General features: G+C 41.7%; 1 protein-coding gene and 1 long non-coding RNA gene across 2 annotated transcripts; one reads left to right on the forward strand and one right to left on the reverse strand.

Moving 5' to 3' along the window:
- Positions 1-1,669: 1,669 nt before the first annotated feature.
- LOC136442161 (uncharacterized) lies at positions 1,670-5,187 on the reverse strand. The gene is made up of 2 exons (XR_010756967.1): positions 3,477-5,187; positions 1,670-3,241 (listed from the first exon to the last, which is right to left on the reverse strand). It is a non-coding gene; the product is annotated as an uncharacterized lncRNA (long non-coding RNA).
- A 1,053-nt stretch (positions 5,188-6,240) lies between these two features.
- LOC136442400 (uncharacterized) lies at positions 6,241-21,415 on the forward strand. Its single transcript, XM_066439226.1, has 9 exons — positions 6,241-6,585; positions 8,794-8,957; positions 10,208-10,374; positions 12,919-13,478; positions 15,290-15,437; positions 16,764-16,922; positions 17,347-17,445; positions 18,967-19,064; positions 20,111-21,415. Exons 1-9 carry the CDS (start codon positions 6,253-6,255, stop codon positions 20,207-20,209), a joined length of 1,827 nt encoding a protein of 608 aa, XP_066295323.1. The 5' UTR covers positions 6,241-6,252; the 3' UTR covers positions 20,210-21,415.
- Positions 21,416-23,020: the final 1,605 nt, after the last annotated feature.

Here is a 23,020-nt window from a genome sequence, read left to right on the forward strand (position 1 = left end):
TGATTTGGAATGTTGAACGAAGGTGTAATCTTATTATAATCAAATCTGAAATTTGTGTCACATCTAGTTCCAATCTGTTATAAGCTTATGTTATACATTTTTCCCTCAATATGTACATTTACGAGAAGTCATTCTCTTGCCATTGTCCTTGCTGACTTTCATTCGCGATTCTTACATGTGATGAGTGCAAGAAGCACTTTATTGCACAACAATGATATTGTTAACGGTACAACGTATGGCAACAACTATAAACTATATTATTATAGTATATATATTTTACTATATATGGTGTAACTAGAGGTATACAGTAGAAAATCTGAACATCCTTAGCTAATTACTAATTATAACGCAAGAAGGTCTAGCATATTAAGTATTTGATAGTGTTACAATCGAGTGGGACTTATCATAAAGTTTCGGTATCATTTTTTAATGACGCCGTTTTTAAATATCTTTTACCTATTTTTTTCATTGTGAGGGTTGTTGTATCTAAAGACACGTTCAAATCCGCCTGTAGTATAAAGCTGATTCTGACAAATCTTATACTTCCAAGTGAATGTACGTATCGTTAAACCAGTTCGTGACTTGCATTAATTTTGTAGCATCGTTGCGGATTACGAGGTCCTTCTCGAATTCAAGTGCCCTATACCATTTTAGACACACTTGGCAGAGGTTACACTCTCTCATGAGCACTCTGGTTTCAAGTGTTTCCGTGCTTGTCAGCACGCGCCATCATCCTAGTATGTACGCGTTTGTCGTGATATGGGCTGGCAAGCAAGATAACGTCCAATTTCTTTGAACTTTCTTAATTTCTGCAGGCCGCTTTTCATCTAGGTCATGAGGGAGGAGGTAAGGGTCAGACAAAATCATACAGAAATTGCTTTACTATACTGTACAGTTACCAGCCTCAAAGTCATTCTACAATAACAGCTTTTTACCACGAGCAGTATAAGTACGGAACTCCCTCCCAGCCCACTGCCCCCCCCCCCATTATAACCTACAATCTTCCATGACCATTTAACTAGGGTACATTTCGTTTAAATGATTGTTTGAGCTTATTGTTTTACATTATAGAACTGAAGGTCCGCAATTTGTTTTTTTTAATGCTTTGCACGTTGGTGGACACTAACAGTAACGTAGGTCAAGGTGCACAGAAAGGTTTCATAAAGCTTTTAGCAGTCAAATGGTTGAACATATATGGAACTGAAGGGTTACCAACTACGTTGTCATTTCAAAGAGACAATTTAAACTCTACAACCGGATTAAATTCGGAGATTTTCCTCCGGACGTTTCAAGGGACATCACTTCTTCAGCGTCACTAGAATAAACATGTTTACCCGGATGCCTAACCTTCATAAACGTAGAGGTAAAATGGCTATAATGAAATGCGAGATGTAACCATTCATTGCGAAGAGTATCACTAGAAGTTTGGCATCCCAAACTGTTTTGCAAAATAAAATCCCTTCACACCACACCCTTTTCTTTAACCGCTAATATTAATAGCATACAAATGAAACCTGTTGCTATTTCGGAGCCAATCTACGTGCTTGCTAGGCTGCTTCATCATGGTGATTGTCCCCGATGAGACTACCAGTGGAGGCAATTACTATGATTAATCATTCTTTTCATACTCGAATGGATGTTCTCTCTGACGTTCACTGCACGAAATGGCCTCGTTTCCCGGCGTATACGTACCGGTATTTTTCTGTATTTTTGTCGGATACTGACGGATACTGACGGATACATGCGGATTCGTGTAAGATATCCGACAATTTCCGCACCGGTATATGGAATATTTCCGGAAGAATCCGAAAGTAAGGTATTTTCGACGAATACGGAGCCGTACACTGCACGGAAATGCCACCGATCCTGACGGATACGAACAGGAAATTTTCTGTATTTTTGGCGGATACTGACGGATACAGGCGGATCCAACCTGACGGATCCGACTAAATGCGCACTGGGATATGGAATATTTCCGGAAGAATCCGAAAGTAAGGTATTTTCGACGAATACGGAGCCGTACACTGTACGGAAATGCCACAGATCCTGACGGATGCGTACAGGGATTTTTCTGTATTTTTGGCGGATACTGACGGATACTGACGAATCCAACCTAACGGATCCGAAAATTTCCGCACCGGGATCGGGAATATTTCCGGAGGACTCCGAAAATGAGGTATTTTCGACGGATACGGAGCCGTACACTGTACGGAAATGCCAGAGATCGTGACGGATACGTACAGGAAGTTTTCTGTATTTTTTAAAAGAAAATTGCGGATACTGACGGATACAAGCGGACTGTGATCCGGAACCTCAGATCCGGAGGAATACAAAAATAGGAATTTTCGACGGATATGGGGCCGTACATTGCACGAAATTGCCCAAGATCCTGACAGATACGTACAGTATGTATTTGCCACGGATACAGATTGATCCAACATACAGACTTTCTACAATCTTTGACATATTGTGACTCTGAATATGTTTGTATTTGCCACGAATATGTACAAATCAAACACACAAAGTTTGATAGAATGGTTGATTATTCATAAATACGCGTGCATTCTTAATTTAACGATACCCAAAACATTATTATTCAATAACAGGAAGTTTTGGGAAAGCCTGAATGTAACATCATTTCATATTTCAACATATATGCATTTCTAAGTTCAAAAACTATCAAATACAATACGGAAGTTCTATGTGGCTAAATAATCCATTTCGTTTAAGACAGGCCGAGGGACATCCACATACTCAAAGCACCTCTGCATATGCAGGTTAATGTCGGTAAATTGGGGTTGTGTAAGCACAATTGTTATAAAATGTATTACGATTAACAACCATCACATCATGGTGGTAATATTTACTGCCGTATAGTGCACTTGGACCAAAAATTTCTACATGTTCTACATATTCTACTAAAGTAATGAAAGCCTTATTTGTGGCCAGTTCTTCGTCGAAAAGATATCAGATACAAATAATTTCAAATACAGAGGTTGAAAATAGAAACTTCAAAGTAACATTATACTGTCTGAAAAACTCCCATGATGACACGCCACATTTTACACGTAAGTAGTATATGCCGTGGAACTGCATGTGTATAATCGTCCTCTCCCCATTCTATGACTACATCTGAGTTCACTTATTCCATGCACTCTTGGTAAGGTACAGGCAAGGCTGATTTCTTCTGTATCTAGCATGTTGGACTCAGCTTGGAGTTCATCTTGTGATGAACCAGTTCCTATATGATAAAACCAAATGATGAATAAATATCAATTCACATACTTAGTATTTAAGTAACATGTCACATGATTTGACATAAGTGTGATCAAGGAGGTTATATAGACTATATAACCTCCTTGCTGTGATGGGCTTCGTTTCATCACAGCAGCTAACAAAAAACAAGGGACAATGGGTATCCATCATGCCTGTCTCAGCTAACATTGAAGTGTACCGATGATGGACTTAAGCCTTACCGAAGGAGCCTGAGGTACTCTGAGCATCTGACAGCTGATTGCTTTGTTCCAAGCCAAGCTAAGGTCCTCACATCATGTGCTGCATTTGTGAAGGAAGTATCTGCCGATGCTGTATAGGATGTATATATAAAGGGAATCAATGACAAATATTAAACATATCACATAATCACATTTGTAAAAAATGATTCTGGCATCGTTTAATTGAATACGTAAAACTTACATTCATAACTTGAATATGATATTGATCAAACATGTACAGCTACAACTTGATGCAATAATCACTGAAACACACTACTACCTCCACATAAGTTCCAGCTCACTATCCACAAACTGTGGGACCTTTGTGGGACAAATACTTATGACATTCTCTTCCGTTACAGGATATCTTTAATTATCTTTCCCTCAACCGCTTGCTATGTTGTATCTGAAACGTTAACCAGACACAAATGTCTGTTGACCATTGGCAAGAACGAACAAATTGAAAGCTATAAATTTCCTAGATCCTAACGGTGTAGAAGTGCAGGTCGACTGGACAATTCTTAATGTCATGCAAATGCGATGATATGTCAAGCCACAATAGGAGGATAACTGACGTTCAAACTAGTTAGAAACAGGAATTTTCCAATTTGTACTTACCAAAGGGCAGTCCCTCTAAATGATGAATCGACTCCCTACCAACTTTACAAGGGGGAGGGGGGCGACGAAAATTGCATGCACGAGGAAGACTACTTCGCAATGCCGCGCGTTTGAGTTAACACCGAATCCCCTTCGACTCTCAAGTCACTAAAAATCACTGGTCGACCATGGTAGACTCTGACGATGCCATGTTAAGCACAGAGAGTGATGAAACGCCGTTCTTGTCTCCGTGCTGTTCACCGACAAAACCGTTTCTCGCGCCTGACGTCATGACACGCAGTGTCTTGTGGGAGATTGGACACGAATCCGTATTCCGGAAACGTCAGGATTTGTCGGAATTGTTGGATCTGAGGTGCATCGGATCCAATCGGAAACGTTCCGTATCTGCTATGATGCACGATTGCGGATCCGCTGGATTTTTCAGGATCTGAGATCATGCCGTGCAGTGTGTATTTGTTGGTTAGGATCCGAAGCAACTACCGACAAACAAACAATCCGATTATCTCTGCCATATTAACAAATATCTGAAAACGAAGGATCCGCGCAAATATCCTCAGGTATCCGAGGTGCATCACGGATCCAGACGTATACGGCGTCGGAATTGCCGGATCTGAGCTGTACCTGGTATTTGTCTGAATTTGCTCGGAAACGTTCCGTATCTGTACCCGAAACGTATGAAGGATCCAGACGTATGCGGCGCCTGAATTGTCGGATCTGAGGTGCATCGGATTCAATCGGAAACGTCCCGTGTCTGCTATAATGCATAATTCCGGATCTGCTGGATTCGTCAGGAAATGAGATCATGCCGTGCCGTGTGTATTTATTCGTCAGGATCCGAAACAACTACCGACATACAAACAATCCGAACATTCCAAATATAAAAAAACGAGGGATCCGCACAAATATTTTCGGGTATCCGAGGCGCATCACGGATCCAGAGGAATACGGCGTCGGAATTGGTCGGATCTGCGGGCACCTCAGTATCCGAGCAGTGAACTGGGATTTTTCCGGATTCGCTCGGAAACGCCATGAGGCCCGATTCCGGATACGTCGGATCCGTCAGGATACGTGGCCATTTCGTACAGTGGTTGATACTATTCTCCAAGCAGAGGCTTCGATCGAGAGGGGTAGTTTTATCCGGGATTTTAACGGAGAGGAACGTTAAAATCCCGGACAAAACTACCCCTCTCGATCGAAGCCTCTGCTTGGAGAATAGTCGATACAACCAGAGGCGTTCTGCAGAACGATATTACAACTTTGAAGGACGATGTTACAAACAGAGTCGTCCTGTAGAACTATATATGTATATATACATATATCAAAACCAGAGTCCTTCCGTGGGACGATATTACAACTAGATTCGTTTTGTAGGACGATGTTTCATCAGTTATGAGTCCTTCTGTAGAACACTACTTACAACTAGACTCGTTGTGTAGAACGATATTACAACAAGAGTCCTTCTGACAATTCGTCTGATGATTTGCATGATATCTAATATCCAGGCAGCGGTGTGCAAATGTATTTGAGTCACGTTAAAATCTGGTTGCAAGATGATCTCGTGGTTAGGGTTGATGACTTAGGTCGAATACCTGGTAGGCCCTTATTTTGTGTCGTTGGTAAATTAAGGCACTTGATATTTATTTCCTCACTCGACTTTGTGAAAATGAGTACCTAGCTTTGGTAAATGGCGTCCTCACAAATGGGACGTAAAACTGAAGGTACTGGTCCCGGCGTCCCTTGCACGTCAAAGAACTCACCACACTTATCAAAAGGAGTAGGGGTCTACCTACACCTGTGTGAGGGGTTTAAAATCTACAGCCCTGTGGTCACACTTCGGGCAGTAAAATCAAAGTTACCGGTGCCAGCGCTGAATGTAGCCGCTCCAGACCTTTGCGATTCAGCCCCGCCAATTGTAAGTTCCTCACAATTCAGCCCCTGGCTTCGAAGAAAGAGTAGTCCGCCCACACAACAACGATACATTCTAAAATGCCACTATCTGATTGATGCTCATTGGTCGACCGTAGTTTTTCTACCACGCCCTGTGATGCGGGCTTCCAAATATGGTAACAGGGGGGCGAGTCATTTGATGTACATGTACATGTAACAACAGGTATCAACTGGAGCTGAAGCATTACGTACAATGCGCAGCCATCAGTTTGTCCCGGCAGACGGCATCTTTACCAACGAGATGCAGGTTAGAGACAGGGAAGCCCTTTCCAAAAGGGGAAAATGCTGGAGTATATTCAGCATCTTGGCCCTCGCTGCAGTCCCAATTGTGGGCATGCTCGTTCAGAGTAGTCTGATTGTCCACGACACGAAAAGAGAGAAGGATTCGGCTGAGCTCGTGTCTGGAGAAATCTCCCTGGGCACCAACATGGGTCTGATCGCCGTGAGCCTGGCGGTGGAGAGAGGGACAACGGTTCTGTATGTCGGGTCCGGCAGCAACCCGCGAGTCTACGATCGACTGAAGGAGGTAAGACAAAGCGTCCCTGATCTTTTAATTTAAATACAAAAGTAACTGTAAATGCATCTAATTTAAATTCGCGTGGTTTTTATTTCGCGCTAAGGCGAAAATGGAGTGTTTGTGGTGGTTTTAAATTTGCGGCAACGCTATAGTCATATACTGCTACAGTATTAGACAAAAATGTTTGTGGTGGTTTTAAGTTCGCGGTGAAACGGTCGCCCCGAAAACGGCCACGAACATAAACCACCATGAACATTTCTACATTTACAGTAAGTACGTACTGTGGTGGAGCGCAGGGAGAAGGAAGGTTAGTACGCAGATGGTTTCTGTTTACCGAACAAACTGGAGAATTTATACCAATGGAATAAAGACGCTGCTCTTCTGGTTATTTGTCAATCTTTTTTTCTTCTCCCTGGAACCAAAAGTAGGACGAAATACCGATATTTCACGAAACCAGAACTGGTTCATTTACACATTGTTGTGTTCACCTCACCTTTCCCCCTGACACTTTTGTTATAACGCTAGTTCACCATTAACCGGACGATTTCCTGTAAGAGCCAATCTTGCAAAACAATAAAAAACATTAGTTCTTTCTGTTACATAGATGTTATTGAGTATCTTTGTCACGGATACTACACATATTTTATTTATTATCTAGTCCTGATACAAAAATACTGCAATTATAAAGGGCCGCCCGTGGCGTTGAGACCGGTGGCATATTTGCGCAAGCGTAACCCGGTACAACCGTATTCCACGAGGAAATAATCTTGCCGCTAATTACCTTTATAAAGCAGCTGCTGTTCCTTTCCTGGATTGAAGACAGTGCTTACGTTATAAGCTTGTCTTAGCACGAAAAAAATACGACAAAACGGCCGGCAGGTTCCACACGCCTACGTCGCAAAAAAAACACGCTCTGTTCTTTCGCGGTGGTTTTATGTTCGCGGTTTTCGCGGCGACTGTTTCACTGCGAACTTAAAACCACCGCGAAAATTTCTGTCCAATACTGTAGCAGTATGTGACGATAGCGCTGACACAAGCTCAAAACCACCGCAAACACTCTATTGATGCCTTCGCCCGAAATAAAAACCACGCGAACTTTACAGTAACCTTTAATGAGTGGAGGTGTTGTCCTTGGGCCACAGGTTCAAAGCAGTGCATATGAGAATACAGGCACGTAGACCGAAGAACTTTGATGCCGACAAAGCTATGCCAGATCTATGTTGTATGTCATTTGTGCAGCTGGGATTTCACGTTCACCACGATTGCAAGTAAACAATAACCCCAGGTCTTATGATATCGAGTCGTACCTCCAAGGAGCATGTAGAGAAGCTTACTCCAAAGCTTTGTAAGACAAAGTGCCGATTCAGTATTTCCCTGTAACCCGTCTGTGATTTGATAGATCAATTTGATTTTGATTTATATCTAGTAAGGACATCCTTCTTATTAACTTAGTCTGCTGGATTGACCGAAGAGAAGGTATACACCTGATCAAGATGAATCCCATCTATAATGCTTCTAGTATTTCCAGAGGGCAACGATCTACTAAGTGTCTGGCTTACAGCGAATGGCTCCAACCTTTATACAGATTTCCCTCGCAGATTTCCCCTGGCGTGTGTCTGCAGGAGACATTTCACGGCTAATGGCTTTTATTATTAGCTCGGCTTACATTTCATACGTAGCGGCCCGCCGAAAGGAAACCTTGTTAAGCCGTCTTGTTTTTCAATGTGCACACTGCACAAAATGGCCTCGGATCCTGACGTATCCGGACAGGAGAACTCGGAGATCCGGAACCTCAGATCAGACTGATGTGGTACACCACTTGCACGTGCAAGTTAATTCAGGTAAATTTGAGTTGTTTTAGTACAATACGGCCCCGTTTCCGTCTGGATTCTTACGGATCTGAGGTTCCAGATCTCCAAGTTCTCCTGTCCGGAAACGTCAGGATCCGAGGCCATTTCGTGCAGTGGTGGTTCCGACTAGACTTCCACGCTACAGCAATTTGTTTTGCTTCGTATTATGATTAATTAATCTTTTAAGAGCAATCTTGATTAATGATGTTCACGGGAGGAAGTTAGTTTGATCTTTTATTCTTTTCCTTTTCAAGTGAAAGACAGCATATTAGAACTTTTCACATGCTAACGTCACCATCATATGAATAAGATAAACCGATGCAATAAACCGGCAGATCTAACCATTTATCTGCCTTGTCGTCCTCAGACGTACAGGACGACGGACGAAGCTATTGCAAGCCTCACCAAATGGTCCGACGTCCCGGGTGATTCTCCCTGGCAGTTCCGGAGCGGGAAGAACCTGCATGAGTACGTCAGGGAGCACCGCCAGGAGCTCATCAGCAACAAGACATCTGTCGAGGAGCAAATCCAGTAAGTTATCTCATATTCTCTCGTATTTATTCACATTATTCTATTCTCTATAAGCCTTTTTATTGTTGTTCAGCTATTACAATAACATTTTTTTTTTTAACATTCATTTTTTATTGGTTTATAAACAAACAAAGAAAAAAAGATACACAAGACATACATGGCACGGAAATAAGGTAGTTAACAGACATGAATGGAAAACTAAAACCGATAAATAAAACTAATTGACAGTAATAGTGAACAATAACATGTTTATCCAAGAACTAGATTCTCGAGATTTCTTGCGCATTGTAGTCATGCAACCGCGTGCACCAGTTTCACGACAATGGTAGTTCGTTACTGATAGCCTAGGTCACGTCAGATATGACGCACAGCTAAAAACTCTGACGTCCGCTATAAGCAAAACACCGTTGTAATAAACTCTACAGTATATATAGAAATACGAGTGTTCCGGACCGGTCTTTCACTGCACGAAATGGCCTAGGATCCTGACGTATCCGGACAGGAGAACTCGGAAATCCGGAACCTCAGATACGTAAGTCACTAGACGGATACGGGGGCCATATTGTACTAAAACAACTCAAATTTTCCTGAATTAACTTGCATGTGCAAGTGTTATATACCACATCAGTGTACCACCTGCATATGTAAATGTAGTTTAATGTAGGTAAATTTGAGTTGTTTTGGTAAAATATGGCCCTCGTAACCGTCTGGATTCTTACGGATTTGAGGTTCCGGATCTCCGAGTTATCCTTTCCGGATACGTCAGGATCCGAGGCCATTCCGTGCAGTGTATATTTCACCAAATTGCGCGGGCTTTGAAGTCGTATTGCAGGTCTGAATGATTCGAAGTCGCTTCGCGTGCGCTGGTTGCACTGCAGTCGAAAACTCGACTACCGGACCTGGATGTTGGAATCGATGTTACAATTTTTTGTTCGAGGAAAGAAAATTCTCTTAGCATTGAAATCGTTTTTCCGGGTAGGCATGATATAGATAGAATACGACACGGTGTATATGTGGAATACGTGTTGTATTCTCTCTCTCTCTCTCTCCCTCTCTCTCTCTCTCCCTCTCTCTCTCTCTCTCTCTCTCTCTCTCTCTCTCGCTCTCTCTCTCGCTCTCTCTCTCTCTCTCTCTCTCTCTCTCTCTCTCTCTCTCTCTCTCTCTCTCTCTCTATATATATATATATATATATATATATACATATATACAGGGAGCAGAGGGTGTGTAATTTTCGTATGCTGCTATCACAGGTTCTACACTGACATCAACACCTTCCTGATCTCCCACCTGGGCCAGACGGTCCGTAAGGCTGACACGTCTCATCTGTGGATGAACGTCATCGCCTATCACATGATCATCCTCAGCCAGGAATACGCAGGTCTGGAGAGAGCTCTAGGGAGCGTCTTCTTCGCTAAAGGTAGGATATTTCCTTCTACTTTGCCCCCCCCCCTCCCCATTCTTTGCCCCTCCCCCTAGTTTGGCCCTCGCGGGGTCATCTGGGGGTATTTGAAGTTGAAGCTGAATAACATTATAGGAAGATCTTTATTGACACAACAAAAGCACAGCGACTTTCATAAGGTCTACTACATACATACATACAAATGAATAAGTGCATAAAAATGAGTTTGATTACACAAAATCATATGGGATAGAGCAACATATCGAAATATCACATGTCATATACTTATACATTGCTTGTTCTAATGTCCAAACATTCTTTGATGTATATACCTATCTGTACACAGTAGGGATTATCACCTCCTAGTATGTCATTGAATCTATCGACATATATGAGGATAGACCACGACAGAGGGATCACCGTGTCAAGTATATCTGGGGTTAGAAAATGTGCGTATTTCAACTTCAACTTCAACAGCCCCCAAATAACCCCGCGAGGGGCAAAATAGGGAGGGGGAGGTCCCAGGCTCCAGTTGTCCTTTGTCGCTATATATACATTGTGACAATTATGGTACGTACTGTTAGGATATAAGGTAATTTGGCATCAAAACCATGTTGGTCGTCCACAGATGCATTTTGATTGAGACTGTATCTGACGGTAACAGGCTGTTTCGCTACATTGTCAGTTCGCTACAGTCGTTACGCTACATGGAAGAAGATGTTTCGCTACATGGAACAATTTGTTTCGCTACATGGCAGACGTCGTTTCCTTACATTTGAATGTTATTTCTGTTGATAGACCAGAAGCAGTAGAAATGATTAAACTCCAAACTCATACGTATTGTCAATGACTGAAATCGGACATCTGCGGAAGTACCACTTATTTCCGGCCGCATCGCATGAAGCTGGGAGCCCGCTGATTTCATACGGCGAGCGTGAGTAGGGATTCAAGAAGAAATACCTTTCATATGCGCCTGCATTTTGCGTTAAGATACGCTGAGCGCATGGATTGTGATGCGCGGGCATTTACTGACCAATAAATGTGTTTTGTAGTGTAGTGTAGAGGAACAGTGTTTGTAGGCGCCCTAGGCCCACAACTTTTTACTCAGTGGGTTTCGGCGGGCAGTTCGCCAAAATTAAAAAAAAATCCATCCAAAGGATCTTGAGTTATACAAATGTAGCTGCGAAGACACACGCACAAACAATGACGAATATCCACGTTACTGACGTCCCCAGAGGTGATAAAAACAAGCTAATTGCCCAACACTTGCCGACCGTACCGTAATGTATCGTCTTATTTTGTATGCCCAATTAGTGACAATACAGAGCTAATGATGTGGTTCCAGTCGTCATTCGTTCCCTAACCTTTAATAACGCTTTCATCATATCAACTATGCTCGAAGCAGATGCTAATGTGCAGCATGGTTTTAATGACCTGAACAGTGCATGTTTATGTGCAGAGAACCGTAAATGCTCAAATAGAAATAACGTATATCAAATGGCCTTTATGCAGACATATATATATATATATATATATATATATATATACCAGAATGATTTGTTTCAAAGTTATGAAAATTGCTTGCGATGATTTGAGCACACTTTACTTTGGAGAAGTCGAATCCAATTTGTGCAGCTGTCACCTAATGAAAGAGGTTTCCTACATTGGCAATTTCCGTGCCGTTTGCTTACAAATGTAGGTCAAAGTAGGATGTGTTCACATGAAATATGCAGTATGTAGTGGCTTTAAGCATCTGCATAGTTTACTTGTCTGTGTTTCTAACACAATCTATCGGTTAATTGATCAATAAATCGATCGATCGAACTGTCGATCAATCAATCAATCAATCAATCCATCAATCATGCAGTCAATCGTCCTCGGACATCAACATCTGATGCATGGCGGCTTTACACATCTCTCTCCAGGATGTTCTATCATAATCTTCAATCTCCAGAAGCAAGCTGCATATTGCATGGATAATTATAACTTAACGTGACTTGAATCTGATCTGAACAACCCGCAGAGCTACAAATATAGGGAAAAAATATTTTTCGTTTTTTTGTGATTTGTTGTGATTTCAGTCACACTTTTACTCTTTGCAAAATGTTCCAGTCATTATGAAATCAAGGGTTACACAAATCCAATCTAGGTCGCAGTGCAATCGGTGTCTAGAGAAAGGTGTCAATAGCATATGTGCCAGCTAACTTTGCAGTCTCCCGTTTCCATCGTTCGTACGCGTGATGGAGCACCCGTGTCGTATCTTGGTTCGTTTCCAGAAGAAGAAATATGCAGTGCGTTTGACACTCATACACCCCAAAATGTTGCTACTAAAATGACCGAACTAACCTCGCTGTGTTTTTTTATCCTTGAAATCTCCCTTTTCCATGTTTGATGATCATCATACTTATATTGCTTCGCCGATATTTTTTACATGTTTGGCTGTGAATAATCCATGCTTATGGCTCATTATCATAATTTATGCAAAAGGACTCTCGTGCAACAGACGGATGTATATTACAGTGTAGTTTTAACAATATCAAACGACAATATCAAACATTCCAGGTCGCTTGCTGACGGAAGAAGCCAGCATGTACAACGAGGTGAAGTTCTACGCGATGTCCTATTTCGAAGTGGCCCTGAAGTACTCCGCTGACATCACCGACATCTTTGACGACCAGTTCAGAAGCAGCACCCTGGAGAAGACGCTCACAACGCAACGCCAAGAAATACAAATAAATCACATGACACACCCGACAGCAGATGCCGGGATGCAATGGTTCGACAACATGACAAGCTACATCGCCATTCTCCAGAACATGGAGCTACTGCTTTCAAAGAAGATTCTATCAGATCTCCATACCCAGGTTGAAGATGGTAGTACCCGAGTCATCATGAACGCCATCATCTTGGTTACTATGATGGTCGTGAGCCCTCCGATAGTGTACGGTGTGTACAAGATGGCGTCTGACATACAGTCCACCGCCTGCCGGCTAAAGGATCTCACTCAAGAACTGGAACATGATCGAGAAAAGGCCGACATTCTCCTTGGTCAAATATTTCCAAAATGCATTGCGAACCAGATGAAAGAAAACAACGCTGTGCCAGCAAAATACTTTGGAAAGGTAGGACACCATATTTACTAGTACTAGCAATACTTATAACGCTCAGTAAGATTTGAAAATAATCTGTCCATATCTTTTGTCCTGCAGCTGGACATGCTATAATTTTGTTTTCTTGTTGGCAGATAGCTGTTGATGTCAGGAAGAAGTTGTGTAGGTTTAGCCCCCTAAAATAATTTTATAGAACGGCAGCGTGGTTGTTTTAAAAAATAATTCAAAGGGTAACGTTGGGTAACATAAATTCGCGGGGTACTTAAATTCGGGATTTTTCGAAAACGGGGTATTTAGGGATGTGCTAGATGCACATAAGTAATGCCGCTAGAAATGCAAACATGACAGACTAACGTATTCAGAACACTGTCTGAAAAGCTTCGATAACCATGCATTAGAAGATGGCGACGTCAAAAACTCTCCGTCCCTTATTGGAACAGTCTGAGGGCTTCGTGGAAGAATTACACAACATGGTTGTCGGCTGGTTTATAAGACAAATGTCACATCCGCTTCCTGCTAAACACAATTATTTACAAGACAACTTATTACAATCTCTTTTGCTAACCTGCAACTTGATTCTAAGTGTGATCAATCATCAAAACTCCTCTTTGTTGCTACAACCATCGGCACGTGTATTTTCCCGCCGCCATATTATTACCTAGAATTCTGTCGTCAAGCAGACGACAAAGGTTTGTGAGGAACACTTTTTTGTCTAAATGTTGCGTGTGATAGTGGACTGAAGACGATATTTTCCTCAAAGTTTGCTCCTAACACAACAAGGAACACATGGACATAGTAGTATAACCATTGCTACGGTATCTTGCTAACTTCCCATGAATAATGTACACGTTGCCATGACGGTGGGGATCGACTTTGAATGACGTTCTACCGACTCAACAAACGGGATGTTACCGAAGGCCTGATGTTTGCGGTACGGCCGTTTTTTCGTGTATTTTTTTTTACTTGGACACGTCTATATCCATAGCACTCTCCTCAAGCCAAGGATGGAACGAATAGCTGCTGTATAAAATGTAATTAGCGGTAAGATATTCAAGACGAATCTTCTCTCCCGAATTAATGTTCACCCCTGTCCGACAGCACCGTCATTGTGCGTGCGGCGGACGGTAGTTTCAAGTTGAAATATTATGGTGTCAGCACGACTAGAGACAAAATCTACCATATATATGATTAGTACAGAGATAGTACATGATACTGACAGAATGATAGAAAAAAAGGATGGTTTATTGTTCTGCTAGATTGATTTCAGTCAACCATTATCGGAAAAATCCCGAATTTATGTTACCCATCGTTATAGCTGAAGAAAGGAATGGTGCATTTCTATTAGCACGCAGGTAGCTTACTATAGACAGATACATACACAGTTGATGCAAATTATACAAATTAGGCTATCATTTGCATGATTAATGAAGGAATTGTATAATTCGAGTGTTTTCCACAAAAGGACTTTAGCAAATGCTGACAGATAATTTGGCCAAATATTGCCCACATTTACATTATTCATGCAACGTTTAACAATTCATCGTAGTCAAGTGGCGAATGATAGGAATGTCATACTCGTGACATGTGTAACCTTGATAAAGGTGCGCATAACCATGTATAGATAATGGAAATGAGGAATTCGCCCGCATTGTTGGAATAATGTGAGGCCTCAGAACCCTTTCAGAATGTTTTAAACCTTTTTTGTGTGCAAACAAATTTTTTTTTCCAGGTGTGGTTTCTTAAATTCCCCATTACTAAATCAAAGGGAACTGTTTTATTACAACTGTTCTTATCTGAGGTGTTTTTGTTTTTGTTGTGAACAGGTAACAGTGATGTTCTCGTCCATCGTGGGGTTCGCTGACATCTCGGCCATGATGTCGCCACGTCAGGTTGTGGACGTGCTCAACCGCCTCTACCACATCTTCGACTCTGTCATCGACGACTATGACGTCACCAAGGTGGAGAGCACAGGTGAGCCATTCGCATCCGCAAAGATTTGATAGATGATAAGAAAACTTAATCTCTTCTTTTCAAAGCACTCCGGTCTCTTTAGCTATAGGCATCATGCACCACTCACTATTGACACATGAAACTACGTAGTCGTGACGTCTATAGAGGATCAAAAGTACCTTCAGTTGATGTTTGCACCCCCTTTCATTTGAGTGAAGTGTGATGGATTCTTCTGTAAATCAGGGAAACAAATAGTTTTGTTTTGTTTGCATGATCTATTTTACGGATACTTGAAACAAAGACTGGTCCCTGAGATTTCGACAGACTCGTATGAAAGCTGAAGGCTCTCTATTTAGATCCGTGGGTGGGCGTGTGGCAAACGCGAGCGCGAAATGTCAATCGAAGCACCTATTATATATACATGTCCTTGGTTTTAAAGATCACTTCTGACGTCTCTCGCTAACGATTTACGCACGCATCATCAACCTGTAGAGAGACCTTCCCCTTCAAATTGACATCTTTCTACAAGAAGTAGCCTATTCATATCAACAGTTCATTCATTCGTTCATACCCTTGTATTTCCTAGTGGCACATAGGGCAGCAATTTCAGTTGCAGGGTATATTTTTAGAGGAAGAGTTTGCTAGCCCTTCCCCTTTTAACGTTCTTGAGGCACATCCTCGAACACGGGCCCCCGTTTTACATCCCTTTCAAAAGACGGATGCATCCCCGAACAAAATATACCTTCCAAGGATTGAACAGAGGTTTCCCAGTCAGCAACTAATTGGAAACAGGAGCTCAACTGTGAGGCTTTTACCATTTGAGCTATAGTGACATCCCGATTGACGCTAATGGTGTTCCTCTATTCCTAAGTACAGCTTGCCTAACTCAGGCAGACATCTACAGTGGAGCAGATGTAGAGGTCACCACAGTGTTGTCATTACCTTCGTTAACTCAGATCCATTAAAGTTTTACTCTGGTTTCAGTTAAGCACGGACTTTAATTTGTGGCGTGGCGAGCGGCGTCAAATAATGGCCGGGGAATAGACTAGAGGGAATCGAGAGATCACGGGTTCGATTCCTGAGATTTCTGGCTAGACGTTGGGAAAGACACTTCACTCACTCACTCCACCTAGGTGTAAACATTGGGTACCTGACTTTGGTTTGGAAGGTAAAGGGAAGTGCTGGTAGAGGGATGGGCTCCGCCCTCCCATATACCTTGGACACAATGGATCACATCCCATTGCCCATGCAGCTTAAGAAAAAAAAGGCTATGAAACTACCTTTGCCTTTATGTTGGGGGGTGAATTAAACGTACGTCATTCTAAACCTTCTAAACATTTGTTCCAGGCGGCGTGTATCAGGTTGTGTCAGGGCTGCCCTCGACCAATGGGGACCGACACGCCGACGAGATCGCCTCCCTGGCCCTGCGCTTCATGGCGGTGGGGAAAAACTTCAACCCGCTGCTCGTCTCCTGCAAGATACGACTCCGCATCGGGGTCCACACAGGTATGCTTCGCTGCACCTAGTCGTTGAGGTCAGGCAGCCCAGGCACGAGCCCAAACTCGAACACGTCATCGACTTAGGGTCTAAATGGAACACACGTTCGGTTCGAATTACATCCTATCGAACATGGCTGGAATCCTAAAAAGTAGGCCACATGCATTTGGGCCGTATTTTGACCACCATGTTTATTCATTGTATGTGCCGGTGACGCTTTTGTATTGTTGCTGTATCCATAGCTCAACAGAATTGATCTTTAGAGTGATCCACCTTTTGTCATCATTGCCTTTTTCGTCAAATTTCGTAATTTTTATGAAATCATCTATTTTTCTAACTTGTGCGAATCAGCCCGGGCGCGCTCGCATTCATGTTAGATTTCGGGCGAGATAGGTAACGACCCCCCCCCCCCCTCCATTCTTGATTATTTCAGGACCATGTGTGGCAGGAGTGGTGGGATACAACCGGCCCCGGTACTACGTCTTCGGCCATACCGTCAACATTGCACAGAAGCTTGAGGCTACCAGCGAAGGTAAGAAGCTCTATCTAGAGACACCTCAATTCGCATGGTAACCTAAGTGCGGCCATGGCAGATAGACTAGGGTTGGGAGAAGTCGTGCATTGACTTGCCCCGCCCCCCCCCCCCCGGGTCGACCGATGATGATGATGATGAAGAAGCTCAATAATCACACATAGGAGACCACAATGATCTTGTTTTTATCGATCACATCATCTGAAGACCTCAAAACTAATGCGAGAAGTGAAAAAATATGCTGCTAAAGTTTTAAAACAACAGGATTACAAAGCTGGTAACACGAGTTGAACCACAGAACATGGTGTATCAAATAAGCAAGTTTTGTATCTAAGGAGGTAGGTTTATGATGATCGTATGACAAATTTATCATTTTTTAAGGACAATTCCTCTTTTGGTGGCCTTTTTTTGCAGCATTTTGAGCCGGCACAGTCGCGAGTTCTTTGGAAGTGATCTTTATTATAACAGCCAAAGATTTGTTAACATGTGGATGTCATCCATAAATAATATTGTTTTTGCTTCCTATTGGATTATGTTAAGTTACCTTTTATTTGCATATCAATTCATAGTTCGTGATTTAAAAAACCAAATGCTGATTCACAGATTTTACTCAGTGTCCCTGGTAAAAGGTATTGGATACTACCTGAAACTTCTGACCTTTTCCAAAATCATATCCAGTTGCTTTATATTTAGTTACAGCTGTTGGGCGTAAAATCCGTGTATCTTAAGCACAAGAAGAACGCTCCTTATCCTGCTTCTCTATGGGATCAATGAAGCTATGACGCCGTGGGCGATGAAGTGGGATAAGCAGTGTCTCATTTCCTGCTTAACCGGCAGTTTTGACTCCCACGTACGTACGGTTTCAAAGCCCCATGATCTCCAGACCTGCGTAATCTTTTTTTTTACTTATATAAGTTCCAAATTAAAGCGATTGAGTTTAGTCTGCTGTACACACACTTCAAAGCGGTATCTAGTGACTAACACTTTATACACGAACATAAGAAAATCTTTTATGTTCAACATTTCCTATGTTAAGGTTAGAGCTTCAGAGCCTTTGTAGCCAGCGGGTTGTTAGGTGGTAGTCCGGCTAAATCGCGCACATAATGTCCCGCCAACTGACCTGCCGTCTAGAGGGCACACAGGCATCCATGTTTGTAGGCGTGTCTTCCAGCCCTGGTTGTGTGTTTTTCTAATGGTCGACTTATACCTGAAACATGTCTTACTCATGACTAGATGATAAAAGCTATATATTTGAGTGATGATGTGATGATGTATCTTTAATTAATCTTTTTAATTAAACTTTAAAGTTATCTTAATCTCAGTGTTGTTAGAATCTTTATCTAAGTGACGATGTGTGTACACTATTCATTGTAAGGGTTACTCAGATCAGCCCATAGATTGCTATATCATACAAATTAATCAATGTCAATCTTAACCTCAGTCTTATACAACCAAACCAATAGATAACTACATGTATAATATGCACATCATCATTAAGATGATTTCATGTTCCACCTTTAGCCAATAGAATCCAGATGTCCTGCCAGGCTATGCGGACCCTGACGTCACGGGGAGGGTTTACCGTCACACCTCGGACAGACACGCCCCTGGCAATCAAGGTGGGGATTGAAACTTTCCTGAAGTAATCAAATTCCCGGAGATTCATACAGTATGTGTATCTGTATTTATATAGCCGGCATTTAATTCATTAGAATACGTCGTGGTTAATCCAAAAATATTTTGTGGGTAGCGTGTAGTTCGTTGCTGTAACTTATCAAATTCCCGGAGATTAATACAATACTTTTGGCTAATTAATCTATTATGAAATTATAGATTATAAAGTTTCAATAAATCGTGGTCAATCAGAAAATATTTTGCGTGTAGTTATTACCTCCAGAAAGAAGGCCAGTGGCCTCCGACAGAGGTACAGCTTCGTAGTGTGTTTTTGTATGTGTTCGTAGCTATATGATAACTCAAAATCCTTATTTTGTAGTTATTGAGGTCCTGATGAAACATGGCGATTTGTTTGTACCGTAGCAGTATTTTCAGGTTTTGGAGAATGGTAGATCGACACTTGCAATTGGATATAGCCTAGTACAGCTCATTAAATCAGCTGTCGTTTGCGTAATGCATCGTGGCCTGTGTTATACAAGCGGGGGCCCATTAGCTACTCTACAAGCATAGGTTAGTCTCTGGATTACTATACTACACTTCCTTGTTATTATAATAACCAACTACCTGGCCATAAAAGAAAACATATACTATCATTCCTGGTATCAAACACCTTAATGACTGAAAACGCAATTATTGCTTCACGAAGTTTGTATCCTACGTACTCTTGTTATCTCCATGAAAAAGGAGATATAGTTTTGGGTGTGTCTGTGTGAGTGTTTGTCTGTCTGTCTGTTTGTGCTTCCGTACTACTGTAGTCAGCATAACTCAGGAACCTCTTGATGGATTACGATGCTATTTGGTATGTGGGCTGGTGTTGTGAAGCCGAAGTTCAAGGTCGATTTTTGGCCCCCTGATATGTGACCTTGGTACTGCAGTAGAACTTCCATTTTTATATATTTTGACCTGAACGTGGTATGGTCTTGATTTTTGGGTGGCTGATAACTTGTTTGTATTTTTTCCTATAACTTTACCATTGACATTTGTTTTGCAGGACTTGATGCCAGACATCTACAAGGGGACCTACTGGCTGATCAGCCAGCAGCGGCCCAGCCAGCCTGCTGAGGAGAAAAGGAATATTTTTGCTGTGTAGTACGACGGGACGTCAGGAGAAGGTGCTCTCTGATTTCAGGAAAACTTTCAGGGGCACCTGTGCCAAGAGAGTGCATCTCTTGTACAGTGCAGCATTTCTTTTTATTGCATACCCAGTAAACCGCCTCATGGCATAACAAACCAAGTTTGTACTAAACAGTACAAGCTGCATATCCTGGCAGATTTATTTGATCAACTAGTTACTCAATCTAGGACAAACTTAATGTCTGATATGATTTGATAAAATGGATTTCTCCAGCCAGTACGAAACAGACAGTCTTTCTGGCTTTCAGCATAACGAACAAAGGATTGGCAAGAAACAGAATTATGTCAAAAGAGTGTTTGGTATATCTAAACTAAAATGCCGCCAACGCGCTTAGTCAAAGAAAAACATGTTCATCACAACCCATTGAGTTACAGCCGACATAAAAGAAAGGAACATAATTAAATCACACAGTCTTAACTGTTAGATGGAATAAATGCCCACCGGCAGTTCATGTTGATGAAAGAAAAACTCATTATCTTGCACAGATTCCTCGTCTCTAAGCCACACGGAGGCATTCTTTTCATGTATGCACGAATTGTTTATGTTAAACTTACGTGTAATATGTAAGCTGCTGGTATGCACACGAAATCCGTAAACAGGTAGAACTGATATCTACCTCGGTCAAAACGGAGGTTTTATTTTCAGTCAGTTGATGTGTTTTCTCTGTGACAGCTGTTTGTCCGTAGTTCTGCCACTGGCATTTGAATGTACATGAGAATAATAAACAGGAAGGTAGGTCAAAGTTAAAAGAAAGGTCTACAAAATGTTGCAAGAGTCCAGAGCCTTGATATTTGTATTTTTGTTTCTTTGTGAGTGTGGCCGCAGTTGCGCATTGTTTCGAGTACTAGGCACGTCGGGGACACTAACAGGAAGTTATGGTTCAAAGTTGCAAGAAAGGTCCCGGAAAGATGCCAAGAAGTTGAGTTAGCCCCAGTCCAGAGATTTTCCCACTGTGTGGCAGAAACTAGAATTGACCCAGGTCCAGGATAAGGGTCTCAGTGTTTGTTTTCTCTGAATGTATTAACAAGACAATGCCAAAAACTCATTTCACGGAGGCTAGTGGCCTCCGAAGTCTTCGATATTGTCTGTAATTACATCGATATGTTCTTTCCAGTACGTATGAGGACCAGTATGTAGATTTTGTGAACTCTGTGAATCTCTATCCACCGTATATATATATTTATATATATTTGAGTAAGAATATACTCATCAGCAGTTTGTTAGGCTAGACCATGTAAAGGTAAACATTGTGTATTTCCTTGCAAAAGTTATCATTCTAGCTATAAATCACAAATGATAAAAGTGTGAGCAGGACTTAAGCTGCCAGGATTTTTAGCCAAGTAAAAATTAAAAAAAAAAAATTTTGACTCCTAACCTCACTCCCGAAACCCGAGAAACAACCGGCGGCCCTAACTCCCCTAACTTCCGGGCTTCGAGCGCTACACGCACGCAAAGCTGTTTTCTTCTTGGGAATACTCTATCCCGGTTATAACCGGGTGCAGCACATAGGGCATGTTTCTCTATCCCTGTTTAAACCGGGACTGGCAGCTTAAGGGTTAAATGTACGAGACAACTTGAAATCCGACTGCTTATTCCGTGAAAACGTAAGATGTACACATCGCACGAACTACTTTTAATAAAATGTAAAAAAAATCAAACAGACAAAACATCGACAGTCGAAGTGGTATCATTTCTGTGGACAAAATGAAATGAAACAAATCAGCTTAAGCTGTAAGATTTGTCGTATTGTTTTATCATCTTTCTATGTAAGGGAAATACAGCAACCGTTATGACTGTCGTTAAGTGTGCAATATGGTCATATGTAATTTAAATTGAATTTGATGTATGGTATTTAGGGATTTGCAACAGAAGTTTTAGTGGTACACTGCGTTTGTAATTTTGCATCTGTGTATCAAGAAGAAATGCGACCATGTTTATATTGTCCTCATGCTATTTAAGTGCTGCAAGTTTTGTTATGAAGGTACGAGTGAAATTGCCATATATAGAAGACCCAGTAAATTGGCATCCTACTACAATGCACGAATACAAGCATCTATATTCGTCACAATAAAGGATTGTATTTTCAAATGTATATCCTGGTGTTTGTGATTTTCATCAAAAATTTACGCTCTTCTTCAAACAGAACAGGATCTGATATTTTCTACAAGTTAGAACTACAACAGTGCTTCCATATACGCGGCAGTGGGCCGACAGTGTACTCTATAATACTGCCGGTCCCGATATGACTTTGATTTCCCTCGCATTGAAGTCATTCTGATTGTAGTAAAGCAATAAGTATCATATCAGGTTCATTTTTGTATGAAATGCATAATGGGAAAGTAGTCTACAAAAACGTTTAATGATCACATTACGTAATGGGTTATGAATCATCCCTCTATCCTAGCGGCTGTAGAAGAGAAACGTCACTCAGGTGGAAACCAGTACGTAGCTTCGGTTTGGGACGTGCCCGGGAAAGGACGGTAAAGGAATAATAAATGTGTTTTTGTAAGAAGTTCAGACATTAGAATTGCCATTTACGTTACGTCTAGGGGAACTTCTCTATGCTTCAATAAATCAAATTGCCGGTGCCTCTGTTGAGAAAGGAGCACAATTAGACCTCATTGCCCAATAGGTATATATAAAAGTATCGGATTGCTACGCTAAGTCAAACAAAATCGCAATCGTTCCTTTCATAGTCATGGGTGTGTAAAATGGCGACTAAGACTCAGTGTTTGGTTGCATATTTGGGACCTACACACTCAATCT

The sequence above is a fragment of the Branchiostoma lanceolatum genome, chromosome 9, assembly GCF_035083965.1.
Source record: "Branchiostoma lanceolatum isolate klBraLanc5 chromosome 9, klBraLanc5.hap2, whole genome shotgun sequence".
Classification (NCBI taxonomy): domain Eukaryota; kingdom Metazoa; phylum Chordata; class Leptocardii; order Amphioxiformes; family Branchiostomatidae; genus Branchiostoma; species Branchiostoma lanceolatum.

Excerpts from the sequence above, each read along its gene's own strand:
- LOC136442400 (XM_066439226.1), top strand. The coding sequence starts at position 6,253 with ATGCGCAGCCATCAGTTTGTCCCGGCAGACGGCATCTTTACCAACGAG. Across the intron at positions 8,958-10,207 it reads TCTGTCGAGGAGCAAATCCA|GTTCTACACTGACATCAACA; the intron begins GTAAGTTATCTC and ends CTGCTATCACAG. Across the intron at positions 15,438-16,763 it reads CACCAAGGTGGAGAGCACAG|GCGGCGTGTATCAGGTTGTG; the intron begins GTGAGCCATTCG and ends CATTTGTTCCAG.